This window comes from Australozyma saopauloensis, chromosome 4 (genome assembly GCF_035610405.1).
Source record: "Australozyma saopauloensis chromosome 4, complete sequence".
Lineage (NCBI taxonomy): Eukaryota > Fungi > Ascomycota > Pichiomycetes > Serinales > Metschnikowiaceae > Australozyma > Australozyma saopauloensis.
Window position 1 is genome coordinate 1,942,895 of NC_086134.1, and position 18,167 is coordinate 1,961,061.

Consider the following 18,167-nt stretch of genomic DNA (forward strand, 5'->3'; position numbering starts at 1 on the left):
TCTTGACATCGAAGTTCCAAATACAGTCATGACTGTTTCATTTGTTTTTCCAGTGTTCTGTTTGATAGATTGAAGTACTTCGAGTATCAACACATACATACTCAAGGGGGTAAAGCTAGTGTTCGATGGTCGCTAGGGTCGTCATGGATTAGTTCTTTGATATGCTATTAATTGAGCTGTCAATTAGTCAATGATTTATACTTTCCACGAGGTATGTCAAAGGAGGACAGACAAGAAAGGTAATGCTTTCTTCTCATTCACTGCTGACATGAGACCTTTTGTGTGTACAATTTTTCGAATGATCCACTGACCTGTTCTTGCTACGTCAGACTGAAGGAACTGATGAAAGAAGGCCACAATCGAACGCTTTGATTCACCCACCTTCAATTTCAAGAACCAGAAAACCGGTCCTCAAACAAAGGTGCTTCTCAAACAGCAAACTGAATAGAGGTATTCAATGTTCAATTTCATCCGTTTTGCCGCTGATAAATTATAGTTTTTGGTTCTCAGTATCTCACTTGAGTCGTTTAGAACCAGTAGGCTCAAGCCAATGAGTTTAAGCAAGAGGTTGACAAGCTGAGTATTCTCGCAGCTTCATCAAAAAGAAAAACTCCAGGTCAAATGAAGACATATTTAACTGGCTTATCTTCACTAGGCTCAATACTGGCCATTTAAACAGCTCTTTTCTTTGTTTACAAAAACTTGCCAACTCAAAATTATTTGCCAGGTAAGGCAAAAAAAAATCCAGGTACTTATTTTCTAACTGAAATGAAGTGTAGACCTCATTAGGTGCTTACTTACGTACTATCCATTTCTTCGATTTCTTTGTTTTGATTTCACCCCGTAGACAAGTCTATTCTTGAAAATTTCACACATCAAAGCTTACTGCAACAATGATCTCAACATCAGATGCTTTAGTTGCTGTAGCAGACTCTATTTTAGAGAAAATCACTCAATTAGGGCCCGTTGAAATTACAAAAAAAGGCCGCAAATACAAGTTTGTGAACAATACATTCCAACGTATTCAGAAGGAAGACAAGCATTTAATCATACACCCAGAAGATCTCAATAAAAACTTTGCTGCTCTTCTGGCCCACAGAATATTGAGTAGTATCTCTCCGGATATGCTTACCACTCATCGTGATCTATCACTCATGATCATAGGTGTTGCAGATCAATTGGAGAAAAATGGTTGGTATGAGGAGGAAAACTCATCGGTCATAAACTACAAAGCGCTGAAGTTCGTCTATATTGAAGAACATGCAGCTACTGCTATTGAATTTGCTCAGTCTGTCACAGATGAGCATTTGGCCATGGGCTACAATATACTCTATTGTTCGAAATTAAATTTCTTTCACACCGATCATCACATAGGTACAAGACTTGAAGGCCATCACATGCGTCTGTATGTTGAAAAGTTTTTCGGTGAAGACGCGTTAGAGCTGCCTGAAGTACTTACCGCTCTCAAAAGTTTCGTGCACTGGGCCAACATCAAGGGATTCTTATATAAATTGGACGTGGACAGTATTGATGTCGATAAAACAGAGAAACAGAAATTCAGCAAGCTTCCAGATCCACCAGCAGAGCTCAAAGATTATGTCTACGCCAGACCTCCTTCAGGGACATCGAAATACTTCTTAGTACGCAAAGCTATGAACACAATTCTCGAAAACCCATATTCACAACTAATACCATATCCACAAAACGGTGAATTACCAGATCCCGCATCAATTTATTGTTTGTGCCAGGAAATTCAGAAAGATCCTGTGAGATACCATTTGAGGGCCGAGGTAAAGAGACTTGCCAGAGATCCGATAAGCTTAGCAGACTTATCACAACAACACGACAAATCAGTAAAAGTTCTTTTACAGATTGTGAGTCTAGTCATCAACACGTTCACAGGTATTGGTTGTGAGTTTCTCTTGCTGAATTCGAAGATCCCCAATCTAGGGGATTTGTGGATGGAGGGTCACAGCGAATACTACAAGCAATTGCTAGAACTACATGACAAAGTTGCCGAGTACGAGGACAAAGGTTGGACACCATTAGATATAGTTAACCGCTTAAAACAGGAAGGGTGTCAGTCCATGCACGAACGAATTTTGGATCTCCGCAACCAGTTCCCTGAAGACTCAAGAGCTGAAACATAATTATATCTTGGAAGTATTGCGACGGCGATGACACTTATTTTCCTATCTTGATTCAGGACCATGCTAAGAATAATAAGAAAGGCGCAGATAATGAAATTTACCTGACCAGAATGCTTAGTTAAATTATTTGAACAGGAAATGAAAAAAAAATTAAAAAACAATTATGCTATTATCATCTTTGATTTGAGCAACGATCCTAGATCTATCCTAATTCTTATAGATCCATCTTACTGTGCAAATGAAATTCTGGAAACTAAAATGCCAGACGTTTGTGTAAACAGTAGTCTACAGACACAAGTCTGGGTGAAGACATTGGAGATTTTTGCCGCACATCCGATTCTTCAATAGTGTAAAAGAATCGGGCCTTTGTATACAAATGAGGCGCTCTACACTCACTGGTACGCTTTACAAAGCCATCCGCAAAGATCTGTTTAGAATATCATCAAAATAAATCAAATGCAATCCGCGAAGAAAAAAACTATCAATAGGAATTATAGATCTCAGGTACTTATCTGTGCAGCTTACATTCGGAATTGATGACGCCTTTTTGCGACAGGCTCCCCTCCCAAAAAGGGTATTAACACTCTCACACGCGGCTACTTCCTATTTGGGCCGAACCGTTCTCCGTCACTTGCCGTTAACTATAGTGTAATATTAGTGATCCCGAATGCGTGCAGTAAGAATCCCCCCATTGACAATCTTTTCCACCGTACCTTCACATATATATATGAGGGTAAATCTGCAGATCCTTGTATTTTGACTCTCTATCAAGATATCGTTTTGCCTGCAGCCAGACGCACCTCTATCTAATAGATATTTTTGACGTCTCATTGAGCCGACTAGAAAAACAAGTGAAAAAAGATCCAGACCGCAAAATCTGTTCAAAGATCATCCAATTCTTTAACTAAATTTGATAGCTAACAGGCACTTGCTCCATAAAATCAAGGCTTATTTATTGAAGAGTCACTTTCCGCACCTGCATCTATCCGAGCACACACCACCTGCAGTGTATTAACCTACTCTTACACTAATATAAAAGTGGCTGCCAATCTCTCCAATCTCTCAATTGGATATCTAACTACACGAATCCAAATGCCCTCACTGGCTACCCGTCCTACAAGATCCATGGATGATTTTGTTTTAACTCAAGTCCACGACTCTGAGACTAAAGCATTTACTAGGTCGAAAAATGCCGACTCGTGGAAAAGTCAGCTCTCAGTAGAGGAATACGTCATGAGAGAGCATGTATTGGGTCTCTCGAAAATGGCCTCTCTGGGTGGTCACGAGTTGATGGTATTTATTATGACGAAAAAAGATGAGCCTGATGTTCCATTGTGCTCTTGTGAGCTTCTTGTAAGGAAGGCATATAGATACACAAAGACTGACACTGGCGTGGAACGCAGAGATGTAATGTCTGGATGTATTGGTGCAGTCTTTACTTATAAGGAACACCGTGCAAAGGGCTATGCTTCAGTAATGATTGACCATTTGGTGAAGATCGCCAAAAGTCCACTGGTGTTGGGAGAAGATGGTTTCATTTTCTTGTACTCCGAAGTTGGAGAGTATTATACTCGTAATGGCTTCAAGTCATTCCATGTCCCTCTTGCAAAATTTGCTATTCAACAAATCTATAGATTTGAATTGCCACCGAACGTGGAATTGATTAAGTTCCATGAGTTCGAGAGAGACTTCAAAGAGTACAGCAAAGATCTCGATGCAAAGATTAGACAAAGTGTTTCCGAGGACGGAATTGAGCGTATCACCACTGCTTCCAATGAACACTACGTTGACTGGTTTCATCTTCGAGTTAAATACATCGCCCACAAGCTCTTCGACAAAAACAAGAGTGACTGGGATTTCTCAAGCGAGACTATTGAGTCGCTTGCTACAAAGTTCAAAGATACGAAACCCGAGTACTTTGGTCTCAGATTATTTTGCCCCAATTCTGGCACATATAAGGGTTTTATTGTCTGGACTTACGACTACGAATTTAATGAGGAAGAGAATAAGTTTCACAACTACGTCACTGTCATCAAAAAATTTGTTGCACCAGAATACAATGAAGATGAAACCACATTGGAGCTCTTCCTGCTCATGACTAAATTCTTGGGATCCAAACACGAGGGACATCAAATGTCCAACATGGAACAAGTCAAATTGTGGGAGTCTGAGGTGTCACCTTCAGTCATGGATTCCATCAAGCAAATGTATGGCGCTAAAGGTGGTCTCGAAAATGGCTCGAGAAGTGCTATTTTAATTAATAGAAAGGAGGACGACATCAAAATGAGAGAAGGTAAGATTGTTTGGGAGGATAATACGAAGCTTTTGTGGTTCTAGCTAATCAATGTTAATTTAATTTACATCCAGTCATAAATTACCGACAAAATTTAGAACTGTTTTTAGGGATGTGTTTCTCATCTTGCTAGAATTGGAGTCGTCATGTAGTGCCAAAGGGCTAGCGACAGGTAATTCAGATCATCTTTGCACCCGTACCTCTTAAACTTATACCACAATAATGAACTACCGGGTCGAATCGGTCGATAATCATCTTTACTAAACAGAAAAAATTGATTAAACAATATTATTCATTTTCTACTAGTTCCAGTTATATCATAATTCTCGAGTTCATTTGTTTGATGCCACAACAAAGCAGTACTCACTCAAAACATACGGAATGCCGAAACTTTGACATTGCAACACATTGCAACACAGTCTGATTTTTTTGCCAGTGTGTTTTTGTGACTTTACTTTGTCATTATTGAATCTTTAGACTAAGCCTCTGAATTACTTGTAGTGCTGTAGTAAGGACAGGAGGTGCTCTTTTCTGAACTGAACCTTGATTTTGAGGCCGTCACTCTATGAGATCGAAATGATAGATCACAAAATAATCCAATCGTTCTGCCACTCAAGTGCTTTCTACTTGTGTCTGAGAGTGAGTCGTTACATAAGTGGAGACAGCGTCAAAGATGAGCCATGAGAGCCTGAAAACACTATACAGAGTAATACACACGGTCCGCTCAATTCCTGAAATTTCATTTCAGTAAAATCACTCGATCATTCATTCTTTTTGATCCTTGAAAGTGGTAGGCTATTGCCATTAAAATGAGAATCAAAGGAGATTATAGGGAACCTCGAGAGTTAAAGTTTCAGAAATACCACCGACTTAAGTTCCTCTCAATTATACCGTGATTTTCCTGCTCCTAAAATTCAGTTCACTCAATTCAAAGGCCTTTCTTTAGTATGTCTATGTCACGTGATGATCCTTACTTCACATTAATATGGATCACCTCTAGCATCAACTACAATTATATAATGGAGCTTCTTCCGCAAGGACAAAAGAACACGACGGAAGTGTTATGGGAAGATCAACAGAAAATTAACAAATTTTCATCTCTCATAAACCAGAAAGACTCCCTCACAGATCAGCTTAAGAGTCTCCAATCGGAAAAGGAATATATTGATGATCTTGCTCTAGAGATTGAGCTCTTAGACGAAGATGAGAAAATACAATACAGAATCGGCGATTCCTTTGTGTTTGTGACTGTCACGCGAGCTGTTGACATGATTGAGGCAGAAAATGAGCTGTTGGACGGCAAGATCAATTCACTCTCCGAGAAAATTGAAGGAATTGACTCGCAGCTAGCGCTTTTAAAAGCCCACTTGTATGGAAAGTTTGGAAACAATATCAATCTTGAAAGAGATTAAATGATACTTCGACAAAGTGGATGCGTTTATGTGCTCCAGCTAGAAAGACTCTAAGTACATTTGCCAAGTGATCAGCCTTACAAGCGAACGTTTTTGTTTGTTAACTACCATTAAGTTTCGCAACATTTTCATCCGTTGCTCTTGTTTTCGACTGGTTTTTTAAACAACTGCCTTCAAATCTTCCACTGTCAATCATAGTCCCTTCTCAACGAAAGAAAGGCTTAACAGTTGTTCTATAGTTCATAATAGTTCGTAAATATGGTACATTCTTTTCGTATAATACAGTTGAAATGGGTATGGTACAGCCGCTACTCCAGGTCGCTTTCTTCTTCGTAGTCGGGCATCAGATCTTGAAACACTTCTTTTTCACGCAGCTCATTATTGCTACGACTCTCCGGTTGCTTTGAATTCGATTGAATTTCAGGTCTGCCTCTGTTCTGGTGACCTCTGCCTTCCGGCGCACCAGCATTGTTCGTGTTGTCTGAACGAGGCCTTTGCTCTGCGTGAGTCTTTTTGTGCAGCTCCCGATCATAATCTGGAACCCTTTTCGCCGGCAAAGAAGGCGCCTGATTTCCGCGATGTCTCCGGTCGTACTCTCGTTGTTTCCACGCCTTCTCCATCTCTGGGCACGCGGAACAAAGTTCTTTCTCTCCAACACCATCCTCAATACTGTGGAGAATCTTTTTAACGATAGATACATGGTTTCCGTTAGTCTTGTCATCACGGAAGCGGAGCATTTCCCAAAAAGGTGCCTTATTCACTTTTTTACGGCATTCTACAATACGGCCTTGTAAAGGCTCCTGTAACTCTTTGAGTTGCTCCCAATCTTCTTCTTCTAGATCCATCTCGGCGAAATATGAGTACGCCTTGTCTCCGTTCCAAACATGTAAATCGATCTTTTCCGGTAAGCTATCATAATCAGTGTACGTCGAATCTGGGTCATGCGGGTCCATTTCAGGATCCTGAAATTGTCTAAAATGCATTTCCATCTTGAAGTCAATTGTGTTCTCATGCGCAGGCTTCCATTTAAACAATGTTGAATCTGTTCCGAACACGTAAGGCGTCTCCGCACATGTAAAGATGAGGCCATCGGACTCATGAAACAAATTGTCTTGCATTGCAAGCACATCTCCTGCTTTGTAGGAGGCTTTCATAATTTTGAAGCTCACTTTAAAAGGAAAATTAGGTGAATTAACAATCTCTGGATGCTTCACCTTAAATTTATCGAATGGCTTCATCACCTGTTCGGTAATATACCCTAATCGTTTTGGCAATGGACGGTTGGTAATGTCCTTGTCATTGATTACAAGCGCGTCGAATATGCAATAGCGGAGATATGGCTCCAGAACATTTTTTGTCTCCAAGACAAGCTCGCCATCCAAAACAGTTCCGTGGTGGTAGGTGGGTCCATTTTCCTCGTTCTCTAATAGGGGAAAATGAATATTTGGCACGAAGTAGAATTCATTCTCGCGGGTTATCAAAAACACACCTTCACCCTTCGCAGGATCATACACCAAGAATAGCAAGCACCTCAATCCATCTGACTTCTCACAAACAAAGTAGTCTCGCTTTTTCAATACCTCGATATGATTTCTTTCGAACGAGACGGGTTGAGAACCGGGGAAATGGACTCCTTTCCTGTGGAGTAGGTCTGAGAGCATCAATCGTAAATCATGAAGCTCCTCCCCTTCAATCTTGGTCCCAGGAATCACGGGCATGTCCCGCTCTTTGAGCTTTAACATTTGTTTTGAAGTTCTTATTAGGTTTGGGGTATTAAGAAGCACGAAAGTGTTTGAAGGATACATCTCTGCACGTGACTGATCACATGATTAATTCATTATATATATATAAGAAATCCCACTATTTCGAAATGACTTTAAGTGGAGACAGTTGGTGAATTGTAGACGTTGGTGATACGATCAGCTATGCTGCTGATACCAAGCTGTGGGCACTCGAGTGGAAGATTGAGTTCTCGAAGCAAGGTGTCTCCCTCAGCCTCCTGCGAATCTGGAACGGCTGCAAAATGGCACTTTTGACACAAAACCAATTTCAGTTGAAGCGCATTCTCTTCAGGAAATGGCAAAGTGCCGGCGTTGACAATCGTTTTGGAAGGGCTGGCTGTTGCGGTACCGTTGCTGTGATGTGCGTCTTTAGTCTTGCTGGGACTCGTCATTGACACAGATGAAGAAAGGGAAGAGCCATCTCCAAATACCAAAAATGATTGCTGGCGATCTTTATTTTTGCTTGGAGATACTACAATGGCTTGATTGTTGGATGGTAGCTGCAAATTTGTCTGTTCTGTTGAGGTCAGCTTCTCATCGATCGATTCAGACATACCATCCTTTGCCATCGCCATGATCGAAATCGAACTTGGACTTTTGAGCGATCCCATAGTTGATCCGGAAAATGGCCACCACATAGGCGAAGATATCACCCCGCAGCCCTCACAAGTTCTGTCTTTGGATTTTCGGTTTTCGTGCGGTAATTCGGATCTCCCGATATAGTCATCTACCATAGAGATGTAATTGTGCGCTAACAATTTAGGCCCACTCAATCTAGAACTGGAAGCTGCCTTTGCAATGTCTTCAAAATACAACTGTATGAGAGGTTTCGACTCTCCTGCTGATGTACGCTTACCTATTTGACGTATATCAAGAACAGGCGAAGTCTCCTTATGTTTCTCGCAGACGAGCACGGGTTCTAAGCGTCCCAGTTTTCCCTCAACGAATGAGTTGGCTCCATGTTTGTTAGCACTCAATTTGAAACCAAGAAAGAGCCCTGGCGTATCTTGCGCGCAAGTTACGTGATATTTTTGGCCTTCTTCTGCGCACTCGTGGCATTCTATTAGTCCTCCGTTTCTGAACAGGCAAATTCCGCACTGAGTTTCAAGATTCTGTACGAATAGTGGTGATATTGCAGCCACCAAAAGTCCAGGCAATTTTGTGCAACTGCTGTTTACAATGTCTTTTTGAACAAACAGGGGTGATGACACTTGCTTGAAAGATAATTTCTTATGAGAGAAAAGAGCGCAGATGAGATGACACCATTGTCCAGTTTCTAAAATAGGTATCATGTAATCTGATATTGCATGACGTCCAGACGCCGAGGCGTTCTTATCTTGACATTCAGCCATACACAAACAGCACGAATAGTGAGTAGTGAACACTGGGTTCATGTCATTAATGCAACATTCACATTGCCATTGCTTGACAGTTGCTTGCTTTTTCAGTATAGTAGTTCCCGTACATGAGGCATGAACATTCACACCGCAGGTCAGGCAAATAAGCATTTCCGACAAGGCTTCTGACAGAGCGTCAGGCTCGAGACATATACTGCAAGGTCTGCTATCATTCGGAAATGCTGTATCAAATTTAACGAGCGGTTTGTTTTTCTCTGCCACTTCTTTTGGCAAAAAGTTCATTAATCGGTTCATCCTAAAATTCAATGCGATCGTCAGAAAGAATTTAGGAGCAAATGAGATAGATGACAAAAGAGCCAGAACGGTTGGAGGCTTCGCATACTTTGTATTAAAAATGGGATTCGTGTTTTTCGTTCGTTCAGCTTTTCTCCTTGTTTTCGTCTTCGGATTTCTCTTCAAATTTGAAAGCTCGGGCTCTTCGATCGAGGTCTCAACCTTGATATCGGGCGTCTTTTTCTTCTTTTTGGCAGTATTCTCCTTTTTCGCGTTTGAGGCCCTCTTCTTAGATTCATCCTTAGGCTCAGCTTTGAGCTTCAGTTCAGGCTTCAGCTTTGATTCGAGCTTTGGTTTGGGCTCTGGCTTTGGTTTGGGTTCCGGCTTTGCTTTTGATTCGGGCTTGCGCTTTTTCTTGGGCGGCTCTGGTGACGCTTCAGCAGTCGCCTCTTTGGCAGATAATGCCAACTGTCTGGCAGTCATTCGTTTTGAGATTTCTTGTTTCGGAACCACCTCAGTCGGACTCTCATTCAAGGTCAGATCTTTGAACACAACGTCAATTACCTTCCCATTTCTAGGGGATGGTCGAGAGCTTGACTGAATGCTGCCCTGTATAACACTGCACTCTATACTGCTTTTTGTTAGTTCAGGTGACAAAATTGCTCCTAAGCTGTCAGCATACTCGAGAATCTTTTCAGCGTCAGCAATCAATTCAGATTCCACCTTTCTCTTGTATCCACCTATACCCTTGGTGCTCTTTCGTTCTACTTCGAGAGGGTCCTCCCAATACACAGCATATCGTCTCCAAAGCTTTGCGCATCTAAAACAGAGAGCTCCAATTGCATCGGTGTTGCGTTTGTCCATCAATTCCGGGAAGGATTCATGTTTCGCAATTGCATCGTAACCAGTAATCTTGAACCAGGCCTCAGAAACGTACAGTCGGCAATGCTTGCAATTGAATAGTTTGTTGGATTTGACAATTTTCTCATTCTCGTAGGCGGAATCATCATCACTATCAGCATATGCATCCCCCGGAGATATCACTTTCATTTCAGGAGCCTTGCTTTTTTTCTTACGTCCAGGATAGTTTCCCCAAATCGCTTGACCTTTTTTAGTTTTCTTCCACAAATAATAGAACCGAACAATATTGGCACTCAGTTGAGTTTTAACCTCTTTGAAAACTGGGTAAAGTTCGCTTCCGTGTTTACGAACAGCTGATTCAAATTTTTTCACCTCTTCTTTAGTCAATGTGGGTTCTTTGAGAGACTTGCGTGTAAGTTTCTTGGCAGCAGCGATGGCAGCATCTGTGTTGCCGCCATTTTTCATATAAATTTGAACTATGGCATCAATGAAGTTTGGAGAGTTAGAATCAATCGACAATTTCTCTGCAATTGGAGCACATGAGGCAATAAATTTGTCGTGTTCTTTGAAATCATCGTCAATATCGAATTCAGAGGATTTCCATAGAAGTTTGGACGTAGAATCATTTTCATCGTCCAAGCCTCGCTCTATATATCCTTTTGGCCTTGGTTGGAGCCACGGAGGATAATCCCTAGGCAGCACCTCCTTGTAATCTAAGGGCACCGAAAGTGCTCTCCCTGAGTGGATATCAGACTTTTTCTTGGATGTCTTCTTGCCTCCGGGTCCTTTTTTTGATTTCTCACTGCCAGTCTTCTCGATATCGTAATAAACAATAGGATGACCATCGCATTCGGGAACATTGCTGGCCTGATAACGGGCGCCTAGCGAGGTACTTGCCCTTGGATATGGTGACCTATCATCAGGATCAACTGCATCTTCCAATTTACAATGGAGTCCTAAATATCTGATGTTCCATTCCTCATGAAGCCTTCGTTCAGTGACCGTTAGGTTAGCATCATTTCTCAAATAGTCAATAGCACAGAGCTCATATTTTGGTAAAATTTCATCAGGGCTCCTTTTTGTTCTTGCTTCTGTTCCGTCCAGCGGTGCAAGAAGCCCTCCCTCAAGCCATTTCTCCTTCGATTGGAGCTCATCCTCATTAGTGGTTTTGTTGTCATGTGATAGCATCACAAGCTTCTTTTTCAGCTGCTCGAGCTCGTGCTTCTTTGAGCACAATGCACACGACCAACTGAACCCACGGCTTGGTTTCTTGAGTAGAGGCGGATCTAGACAAAGCATATGAAAATGCTTGTCACAGCCACTACAGGTGACACTTTCAGCTGACGGACACCATTCTGCACAGATGTTACAGTGCGTAGACATGGTCGATGTGAAGTTATTGAGAAATGGCTTGATTCTAGTAGCCTCCATGAAAACGTACTCATAGCGCTTATTCAAAGCCAAAATGTAGTTCCTATTGTTGTTAGCTTCATTATCTAGACACTCCAAAAGTGTGGAAGTCTTGATGATATCATAAAATTTGATCATGTACCTGTCAAATAACTTGTCGAAATAAAAGCAATTGGGGAGTGACGTGTAGTATTCGACAGCTGAATAAGACTCGCCTGCATTTCCTGAAAGTTTGGGAACATAAAAATTTTCAACTTCCAGCTTGTGTTTAACAGTAACGAGTCCTCTGAAGCTGCTCAAAGGACATGTATCACTATGCATCGAGGCGTACAAGAGACGGGAATCCAGGGTGTTCTTCGATATATCCCTTGGCCTGTAAAACCATTGAATCAAAAACTCGTATTTGCTATTGATGTCGCCCACAGTAGTCTCTGTCTCCTCTTTGCCCTTCTTGTTGAAGCCCATCAAACGACCAATGTAGTATGGCTCTCCTGGTGGCTCACTCACCATGTAGATATAATCTCCCTTTCGTAGCTGGAAAGGTCCCTTCAGCTTCTTGTTCAGCGATTTGACGTCCTTTTTCACACCTGTATGACTCCATATGAGCCTCTGTAGCTCCCTTTCATAAGAACCATCCGAGCCCACTACTTCTAGAAACAGTTGCTTCGGACAGGTGAGTGTTTGACTTTCTAGATCCACAAATGCATCTGTGAGATTTAGCCTGTGAGAAAATTGTTCATCCTGGGACACGGGAGGTTCCCAGTTGATTGGAACTTTTGTTCCATTTCGGTTTATCTTCAGCGTAGAGGTGGATGTGCTTGCGGAATTGACAGAATTTCTGGATACTACTCCTCGTGCACGACCTCTTGACTGTGTTCCATTGCTCAGACTTGCCTTTGTCGGAGAGTTGTTGGCGGAACTGTCATTCTTCAGTGACGGAGAAACTTGAGAGCCTTGTGGTTCCAGAAGTGCATCAGGAATTAAGTCCAGGTAATTTTTATTTGCCGTAGCTTTTCTTTTAGGTCTCTCTTGAGTCATTTTGACGGGAACCCAGCTAGCGCTCGAGAGATTGGCGTAGGAGAAGCTGTGGTTGGAATTTTTAAGGAGCAGATTGATTGAACCTGAAAATTGGGACTGAATACCCAAAGTTGTCTGAAAAAACAAGAGCTTTAAAAAATGCTAACTTTATTTGGCCTAATTTTATAACAAATTTTGTTTGGTTTGTTTTAATTCGGTACACCTTCGGTACCCATGGATCCAAGACTGATCGGATTAGTGATGTAAATTAAAGAATTAAGTCTATAGATCATATGAATCTTTTCAAAGCTGAAGCTTTCATAATTGTCGTCAAATTTCCATGGAGCTTAGTTCAAACTCGAGGTAATTCATACATGAAAGCAAGCACAGCTGTCCCTCCGACAAGCCTATGAGTGAAGCACAAGAAGCCCTCAAAATGCCTTGGAAACTATCGAGACTTACTCGACATATCCGTTCTTTAAAGCGTGAGAGATGCGCTCGATCTCTTCCATACTCAGGGCCAGTTCCAACTCTGCTAAAAGTTTCGCCTTCTCGTCGGCCGAAAGTTTCCGAACTGCGCCTTTCATGAGTCTTTCGGCCTTGGGCGCTGTGTCTATTTGAGAGTTTCCGTGAAGCAAGGCATCAGCAGCTGGAGTTCTTGCACTCAAAGATGTGCCAAATAGCTCCTGAGCAGCAGCTCTTTCTGCAGTTTTCACTTTTTCACCATCTAGCATTCGCAAGTTTGGAAGAAGCCATATCGTGAACGATCGATAATGATGTTCTTCGGCAATTGAGTTACCTAGGAGAAGGAGATTTTCGAGGTTTCCGAAGCGTTGGAGTTTTGCTACTTCCGCGAAGGAAGAGACATTGTTGTTCACAAGCGAAAGAGATTTGATGGTGCTGATTGCTTTGGTTTCGTATTCAAGTGTGTGTTTTGATTCCTCTGCACTCTTTGAGTCCACATTCAATCCATCGTCAATTGCCAGTGACTCTCCCAAAGAAGATATGTTGTTATTTGCTAGTAGTATTGTGTTGACTGTTCCATGGTCAGGGATGCCGCTCAACTCGATGATGTCGTTGTTCGTTAGATCTATAACCGAGTATGTCTCAGACGACGGCCCTAGGTTCTCTAGGTAAATTATCCCTTGGTTTCGTAGAACCAATGTGAGCTGGCCTTCGGGATTTATTACGTTGGGGGCGGAGGCTATGAGCTTCGGCGTTATCTTCATTGAGTGGTCGAGTTGTCCTAAGTGTGTGGAGATGAGAACAGGATGATGTGGTGGAGCAGTCGGACATGAGATATTTTTGAAGGACAAATCATACTTCTTTGACTATTTTGATTATCGCGAACAAGTGCTTACTTTTAGGTGTTTTATTTAATAGATTCGATTTGGGCAAGTATACATTATGAAGACACTATCCTCCAAAAGCAAACAATGACATACGAGGAGCGTCTAATAGATTATTGCACATGAAACGCATCCATTGTTTTCAACGACTTCCCAAATACAACGGTCGTAGCCGTACAACTTCAGCTGCCCCAATGTCTTGTTCTCCCCATAATCAACCGAATTTTCCGCAGCAAGAGTAACATTCTGCTGTAGCTCATCGCTTAAAACTACCTCCAACTCTTCATTTTTGCTGAATTCTATCTCGTTTCTATTCAACAAAACTGGCTCTGACTTCTCTGTATTTACCTCATTCAAGAAGTCCTCTCTGTATTGATGAAAAGCCATAGAAGAATCCACAGAAGGTGCATCATGTTCTGGACGGGTTTTGACAACCCAATTACACTTATTCCATTGCATAAACTCCAATGTCTTAACAATCCCACCGTTGTGAAGAATGATTTTTTGCAACACACCTCCCTTTTGGTTTGGCGGGTTCAATTTGTAGAGAAAATCAATACCATGTCTGAAATAATTGTGAAACTTGTAAACGGACCCGGAGTCCAGATCTGACGCCGTCGAGGATGAGAGGTGTTTGTGGATCAGTAGGCGCGAGTCAAACTTATTGAAATACGCATCTGGGGGCCCAAGGATGCGAAGAATATCCTGTTGAGTCGATTTTCCAATTTCAATTATAGCCGAAGGCGTCTTGTTGTGTGAATGGAAATGGATCTCGGCAGTGCCGGTGCTGAGAGTTACCTCGAGCTTTTCGATAGATAGCTCTGTAGCGTCTCCGAGCTTTTTTGAGTCTTCATTGCTGTGGGCCCTTTGAATCAACTGCGATGTGAAGTTTTCATAGTTGTCGCCCTTGAAGATTGCTACTGCCATGCATTGAATATCGCTTGGGCGATGCCAATTAGTGAGTTTTGCGAGGAGATCATTCTTATTTTCATCCTCGCATAATTGATCCAAGAGCTCATCCAGCCCCAAATTGAACTTAAATGCTACTCCAGGATAGCTTAACAAATAGGTGCGTGTGTTCTTGTCAAGCACGCCCGGGAAGGTTGGTCCGAAAATACGATTATAAACCTCTTTGAGTGTAGGTTTCAGGACTTGTTTTCTTTTTTGGTAGTCTCGCAAGGACTCGCTGCTGTCTAATCTGGCCAACTCGTCATCTGAGGGTTCTGCAAAAATGATGTCATTCAAATAACTACCCTTGTATTTGAGTTTCAAGAATTCGAAATTCAAAATCTCAACTAGGAGCAATTTTTGGTGGCCAGTCGAGCTAAACATGAGTCGCACCCCCAAATTGGGTAATGATACCAAGATTGGTGTTTCCAAATACTTTTTGGCAGAGTATGCAATTTGGAGAGGCTGGCCCATCTCTTTGAGTGTTTTGATACTGTTATACAACAGCTCTCCCAAAGCAATAAAGTTGCTAAGCCCCTCGCCAGGAAAGATCTCTGCTGAAGACATTTTGTTAAATATTATATGTTGATCTTGAAGGTGTGCTTAATGAGGATTTAACGTGAGATATGGTGCTGGTAGTCAAAGCCAATTGTTCGATCTTATTAATACAATGGCTCTCGGTATCGGTTTTGAATAATTTGTGTTGCAGTCGAGTGTGAAGTGGTTGAGGTATGAACGTGGACTAGGAGGGGCTGAACAGATAAGGTTGACTCAATTGTCTGCAGGCTTATCAATAGCAGAAGGAAAAGATGGTTGAAAACGATGCATTCTTCGTAGGAAGAAAATCATAATCCTTCCATTAAATGGTCCACATATATCAGCCACCAATACAGATTCGAGCATGGTTCATGTTCATGAGTACTGGTTCATTCTATGTTTACGATTTCAGTATTGACAATGAGAGGGGGCACTCTTGACAATAATACTTCTTATAGAAAGTAGAAACGTACAAAACTTTGTCTTTACAATGTAAATCTTTCAAGATAAGCGTCGTTGAACTCACAAAATACACTGTTAGTAAACTCAAGAATTTTAACTCTCAATAGAGGCTCTGTGGCCGAGCGGTCTAAGGCGGCAGACTCAAGTTCTGTTATCGTAAGATGCGCGTGTTCGAATCACGCCGGAGTCAGATATCTACTTCCTCTATTTTCTTTTTGCATTTTCTTAGAACTGCCTTTTTATCTCGTTGCACTGAGCTTTTCTTTCCCATGGCAAGTCTCTTCAAGCCCAACTCTTTTTAGAAGTAGTACTATAGGATAGAGTTATAAAGTTCAATTTTACTCAACATACATAAGGATAAGATTGTCTATAATTCATTTCTTATTAATATATTAAATACAAAGTTACAGGCGATTTACTTGTCGCTCTCGCTGTGCGAGGCCTGTTCAACAGGCTTTTGTTCTTCTGCCTCCTTCTTCTCCTTGGCGGCCTCTCTCAATCTCATGACTTTAGGGTCGTTAGATCTGATTGGCTCCAAAACATATGGAGAGGACTTTGGTCCCAATCCATCCTCGTCATCCTCGTAGTAGGCGTACTCACCAATCTCAGCAAGATCAACACCCAACAACTCTTCATCCTCATGCAATCTCAATCTCAAAAATGGAATTCTGTCCATAATCAACAAGATGATGGCGGTGACAGTGAAAGACCAGGCACCAATAGAGACGGAACCAGCCAATTGGTATCCCAATTGAACCCAGTGGCGGTTCATCCAGCCTCCAGCAATGACAGTGGCACCATCGGTAGCGGCAACGTAGTCGGCAGCAAAAATACCAGTCAAGAAAGAGCCAGCAAAACCACCAACACCATGAAGAGCAAAGACATCCATACCATCATCAATTTGAAGAATGTTCTTCAAGTCAACGGCAAAGTTACAGAGAATGGCTGGGACAATACCGAAAATAAGAGAAGTGTAGACTGGAACGTAACCAGCAGCAGGGGTAATACCAACTAAACCGGCAATTGCACCAGTACACAAGCCAACAGTAGACCACTTTCCGCCAGTTCTAAACCAGTCAACGAACATCCAGGTCAAACCACCAGCAGCAGCAGCCAAGTTGGTGTTAACACAAGCGTACCAGGATCTGATGGAAGCGTTACCAGTAGAACCACCGTTGAAACCAAACCATCCGAACCACAAGAAGATGGTACCGAAAACAATGGAAGTGACGGAGTGAGGTTTATATTTTGGAACCTTGCCAGTAATCAATGGGTCATGTCTCTTACCCAAAACCAAGGAGTATGCCAAAGCGGCGAAACCAGAATTCTCGTGAACTGGTCCTCCACCAGCAAAGTCCAAACCACCCATAGTGAACAACCAACCGTTGGCACCCCAGGTCCAGTAAGCAATTGGGCCATAAACAACAGTCAACCAGATGAAAAGGAAGATCATCATTGGTCCCAATCTGGCTCTCTCACATCCGGCACCAACCATCAAGATGGCAGTAACGGCAGCGAACATACCCTGGAACAAGCAGAACAAGATGTCTGGAACAGTAGTAACAACACCGGGGGCACCAAGAACATCCATCAAACAGAAATTCTTCAAGTTACCAAAAAATGGCGAGGTAGAGGTGTGAGTGAAAACGAGCGAGTAACCCCAAAAGAACCATTGGAATGCAGTAAGACAGGCGGCCATGATAGAGGCCCACAAAAGTGAAAGAGCATGCTTCTTTCTACTGAGACCCGAGTATAGCAAACCGATACCTGGAATCATAATCCACACCAACGCACTGGAAATACCGACCCAGACCATGTCTGCAGCCACAAACTGTTCATTCAAGTTTGTTGTAAGCGAGTCACCACCGGTTCCTTCACCGGTGAAGTCTGTGCCATTAATAGTCATTTGATTTTTGTAGTCTGAAAAGCTAACAAAGAGCGAGAGATTTTGCGGTGGCTACAACCGTATTTATGTGTATGGCTGCGAATTAGAGAGATAAAGAGAAGATAAGGGCAACCAATCAATGCGCCAGATAGGACGTATGCCTGCACCGATACCGTTTCAGATGTGTACCTGCAGTACGTTGGTATTACGCATGGGTGGAATAATGGCTTCTGTGCAGTGCAAAACTCACTATCTCAACTCAAACTCAGATTTCCTGCAGAACCTGAATGTTGTTGATGTGCAACCAGGCGCTCCCTGTTGACCGTTTTTTCGAATAATTGGGCATCGGGTAAGGCAGTTCTTTAGGTGTGGTGACGCACTGCCTGCAGAATTTTGGTGGCTTCCCCGGCTTTTCTGTTGATGATTGGTTG

At 42.2% G+C, this 18,167-nt stretch overlaps 8 protein-coding genes and 1 non-coding gene across 9 annotated transcripts; 4 read left to right on the top strand and 5 right to left on the bottom strand.

Annotated features, from left to right (window-relative positions):
• Positions 1–893: 893 nt before the first annotated feature.
• PUMCH_003878 (uncharacterized protein) lies at positions 894–2,150 on the top strand (the record flags this gene model as incomplete). Its single annotated transcript, XM_063022834.1, has 1 exon — positions 894–2,150. One exon carries the CDS (start codon positions 894–896, stop codon positions 2,148–2,150), a length of 1,257 nt encoding a protein of 418 aa, XP_062878904.1.
• Positions 2,151–3,242: 1,092 nt separating this feature from the next.
• PUMCH_003879 (uncharacterized protein) lies at positions 3,243–4,487 on the top strand (the record flags this gene model as incomplete). Its single annotated transcript, XM_063022835.1, has 1 exon — positions 3,243–4,487. One exon carries the CDS (start codon positions 3,243–3,245, stop codon positions 4,485–4,487), a length of 1,245 nt encoding a protein of 414 aa, XP_062878905.1.
• Positions 4,488–5,462: 975 nt separating this feature from the next.
• Positions 5,463–5,855, top strand: PUMCH_003880 (uncharacterized protein; the record flags this gene model as incomplete). Its single annotated transcript, XM_063022836.1, has 1 exon — positions 5,463–5,855. One exon carries the CDS (start codon positions 5,463–5,465, stop codon positions 5,853–5,855), a length of 393 nt encoding a protein of 130 aa, XP_062878906.1.
• Positions 5,856–6,163: 308 nt separating this feature from the next.
• PUMCH_003881 (uncharacterized protein) lies at positions 6,164–7,660 on the bottom strand (the record flags this gene model as incomplete). The annotated part of the gene is made up of 1 exon (XM_063022837.1): positions 6,164–7,660. One exon carries the CDS (start codon positions 7,658–7,660, stop codon positions 6,164–6,166), a length of 1,497 nt encoding a protein of 498 aa, XP_062878907.1.
• Positions 7,661–7,731: 71 nt separating this feature from the next.
• Positions 7,732–12,576, bottom strand: PUMCH_003882 (uncharacterized protein; the record flags this gene model as incomplete). Its single annotated transcript, XM_063022838.1, has 1 exon — positions 7,732–12,576. One exon carries the CDS (start codon positions 12,574–12,576, stop codon positions 7,732–7,734), a length of 4,845 nt encoding a protein of 1,614 aa, XP_062878908.1.
• A 437-nt stretch (positions 12,577–13,013) lies between these two features.
• PUMCH_003883 (uncharacterized protein) lies at positions 13,014–13,784 on the bottom strand (the record flags this gene model as incomplete). Its single annotated transcript, XM_063022839.1, has 1 exon — positions 13,014–13,784. One exon carries the CDS (start codon positions 13,782–13,784, stop codon positions 13,014–13,016), a length of 771 nt encoding a protein of 256 aa, XP_062878909.1.
• Positions 13,785–14,009: 225 nt separating this feature from the next.
• Positions 14,010–15,419, bottom strand: PUMCH_003884 (uncharacterized protein; the record flags this gene model as incomplete). The annotated part of the gene is made up of 1 exon (XM_063022840.1): positions 14,010–15,419. The coding sequence occupies one exon, from the start codon at positions 15,417–15,419 to the stop codon at positions 14,010–14,012; it is 1,410 nt and encodes a 469-aa protein (XP_062878910.1).
• A 540-nt stretch (positions 15,420–15,959) lies between these two features.
• On the top strand, positions 15,960–16,041 carry PUMCH_003885. Its single transcript has one exon. It is a non-coding gene; the product is annotated as a tRNA-Leu (tRNA).
• Positions 16,042–16,266: 225 nt separating this feature from the next.
• PUMCH_003886 (uncharacterized protein) lies at positions 16,267–17,757 on the bottom strand (the record flags this gene model as incomplete). Its single annotated transcript, XM_063022841.1, has 1 exon — positions 16,267–17,757. One exon carries the CDS (start codon positions 17,755–17,757, stop codon positions 16,267–16,269), a length of 1,491 nt encoding a protein of 496 aa, XP_062878911.1.
• Positions 17,758–18,167: the final 410 nt, after the last annotated feature.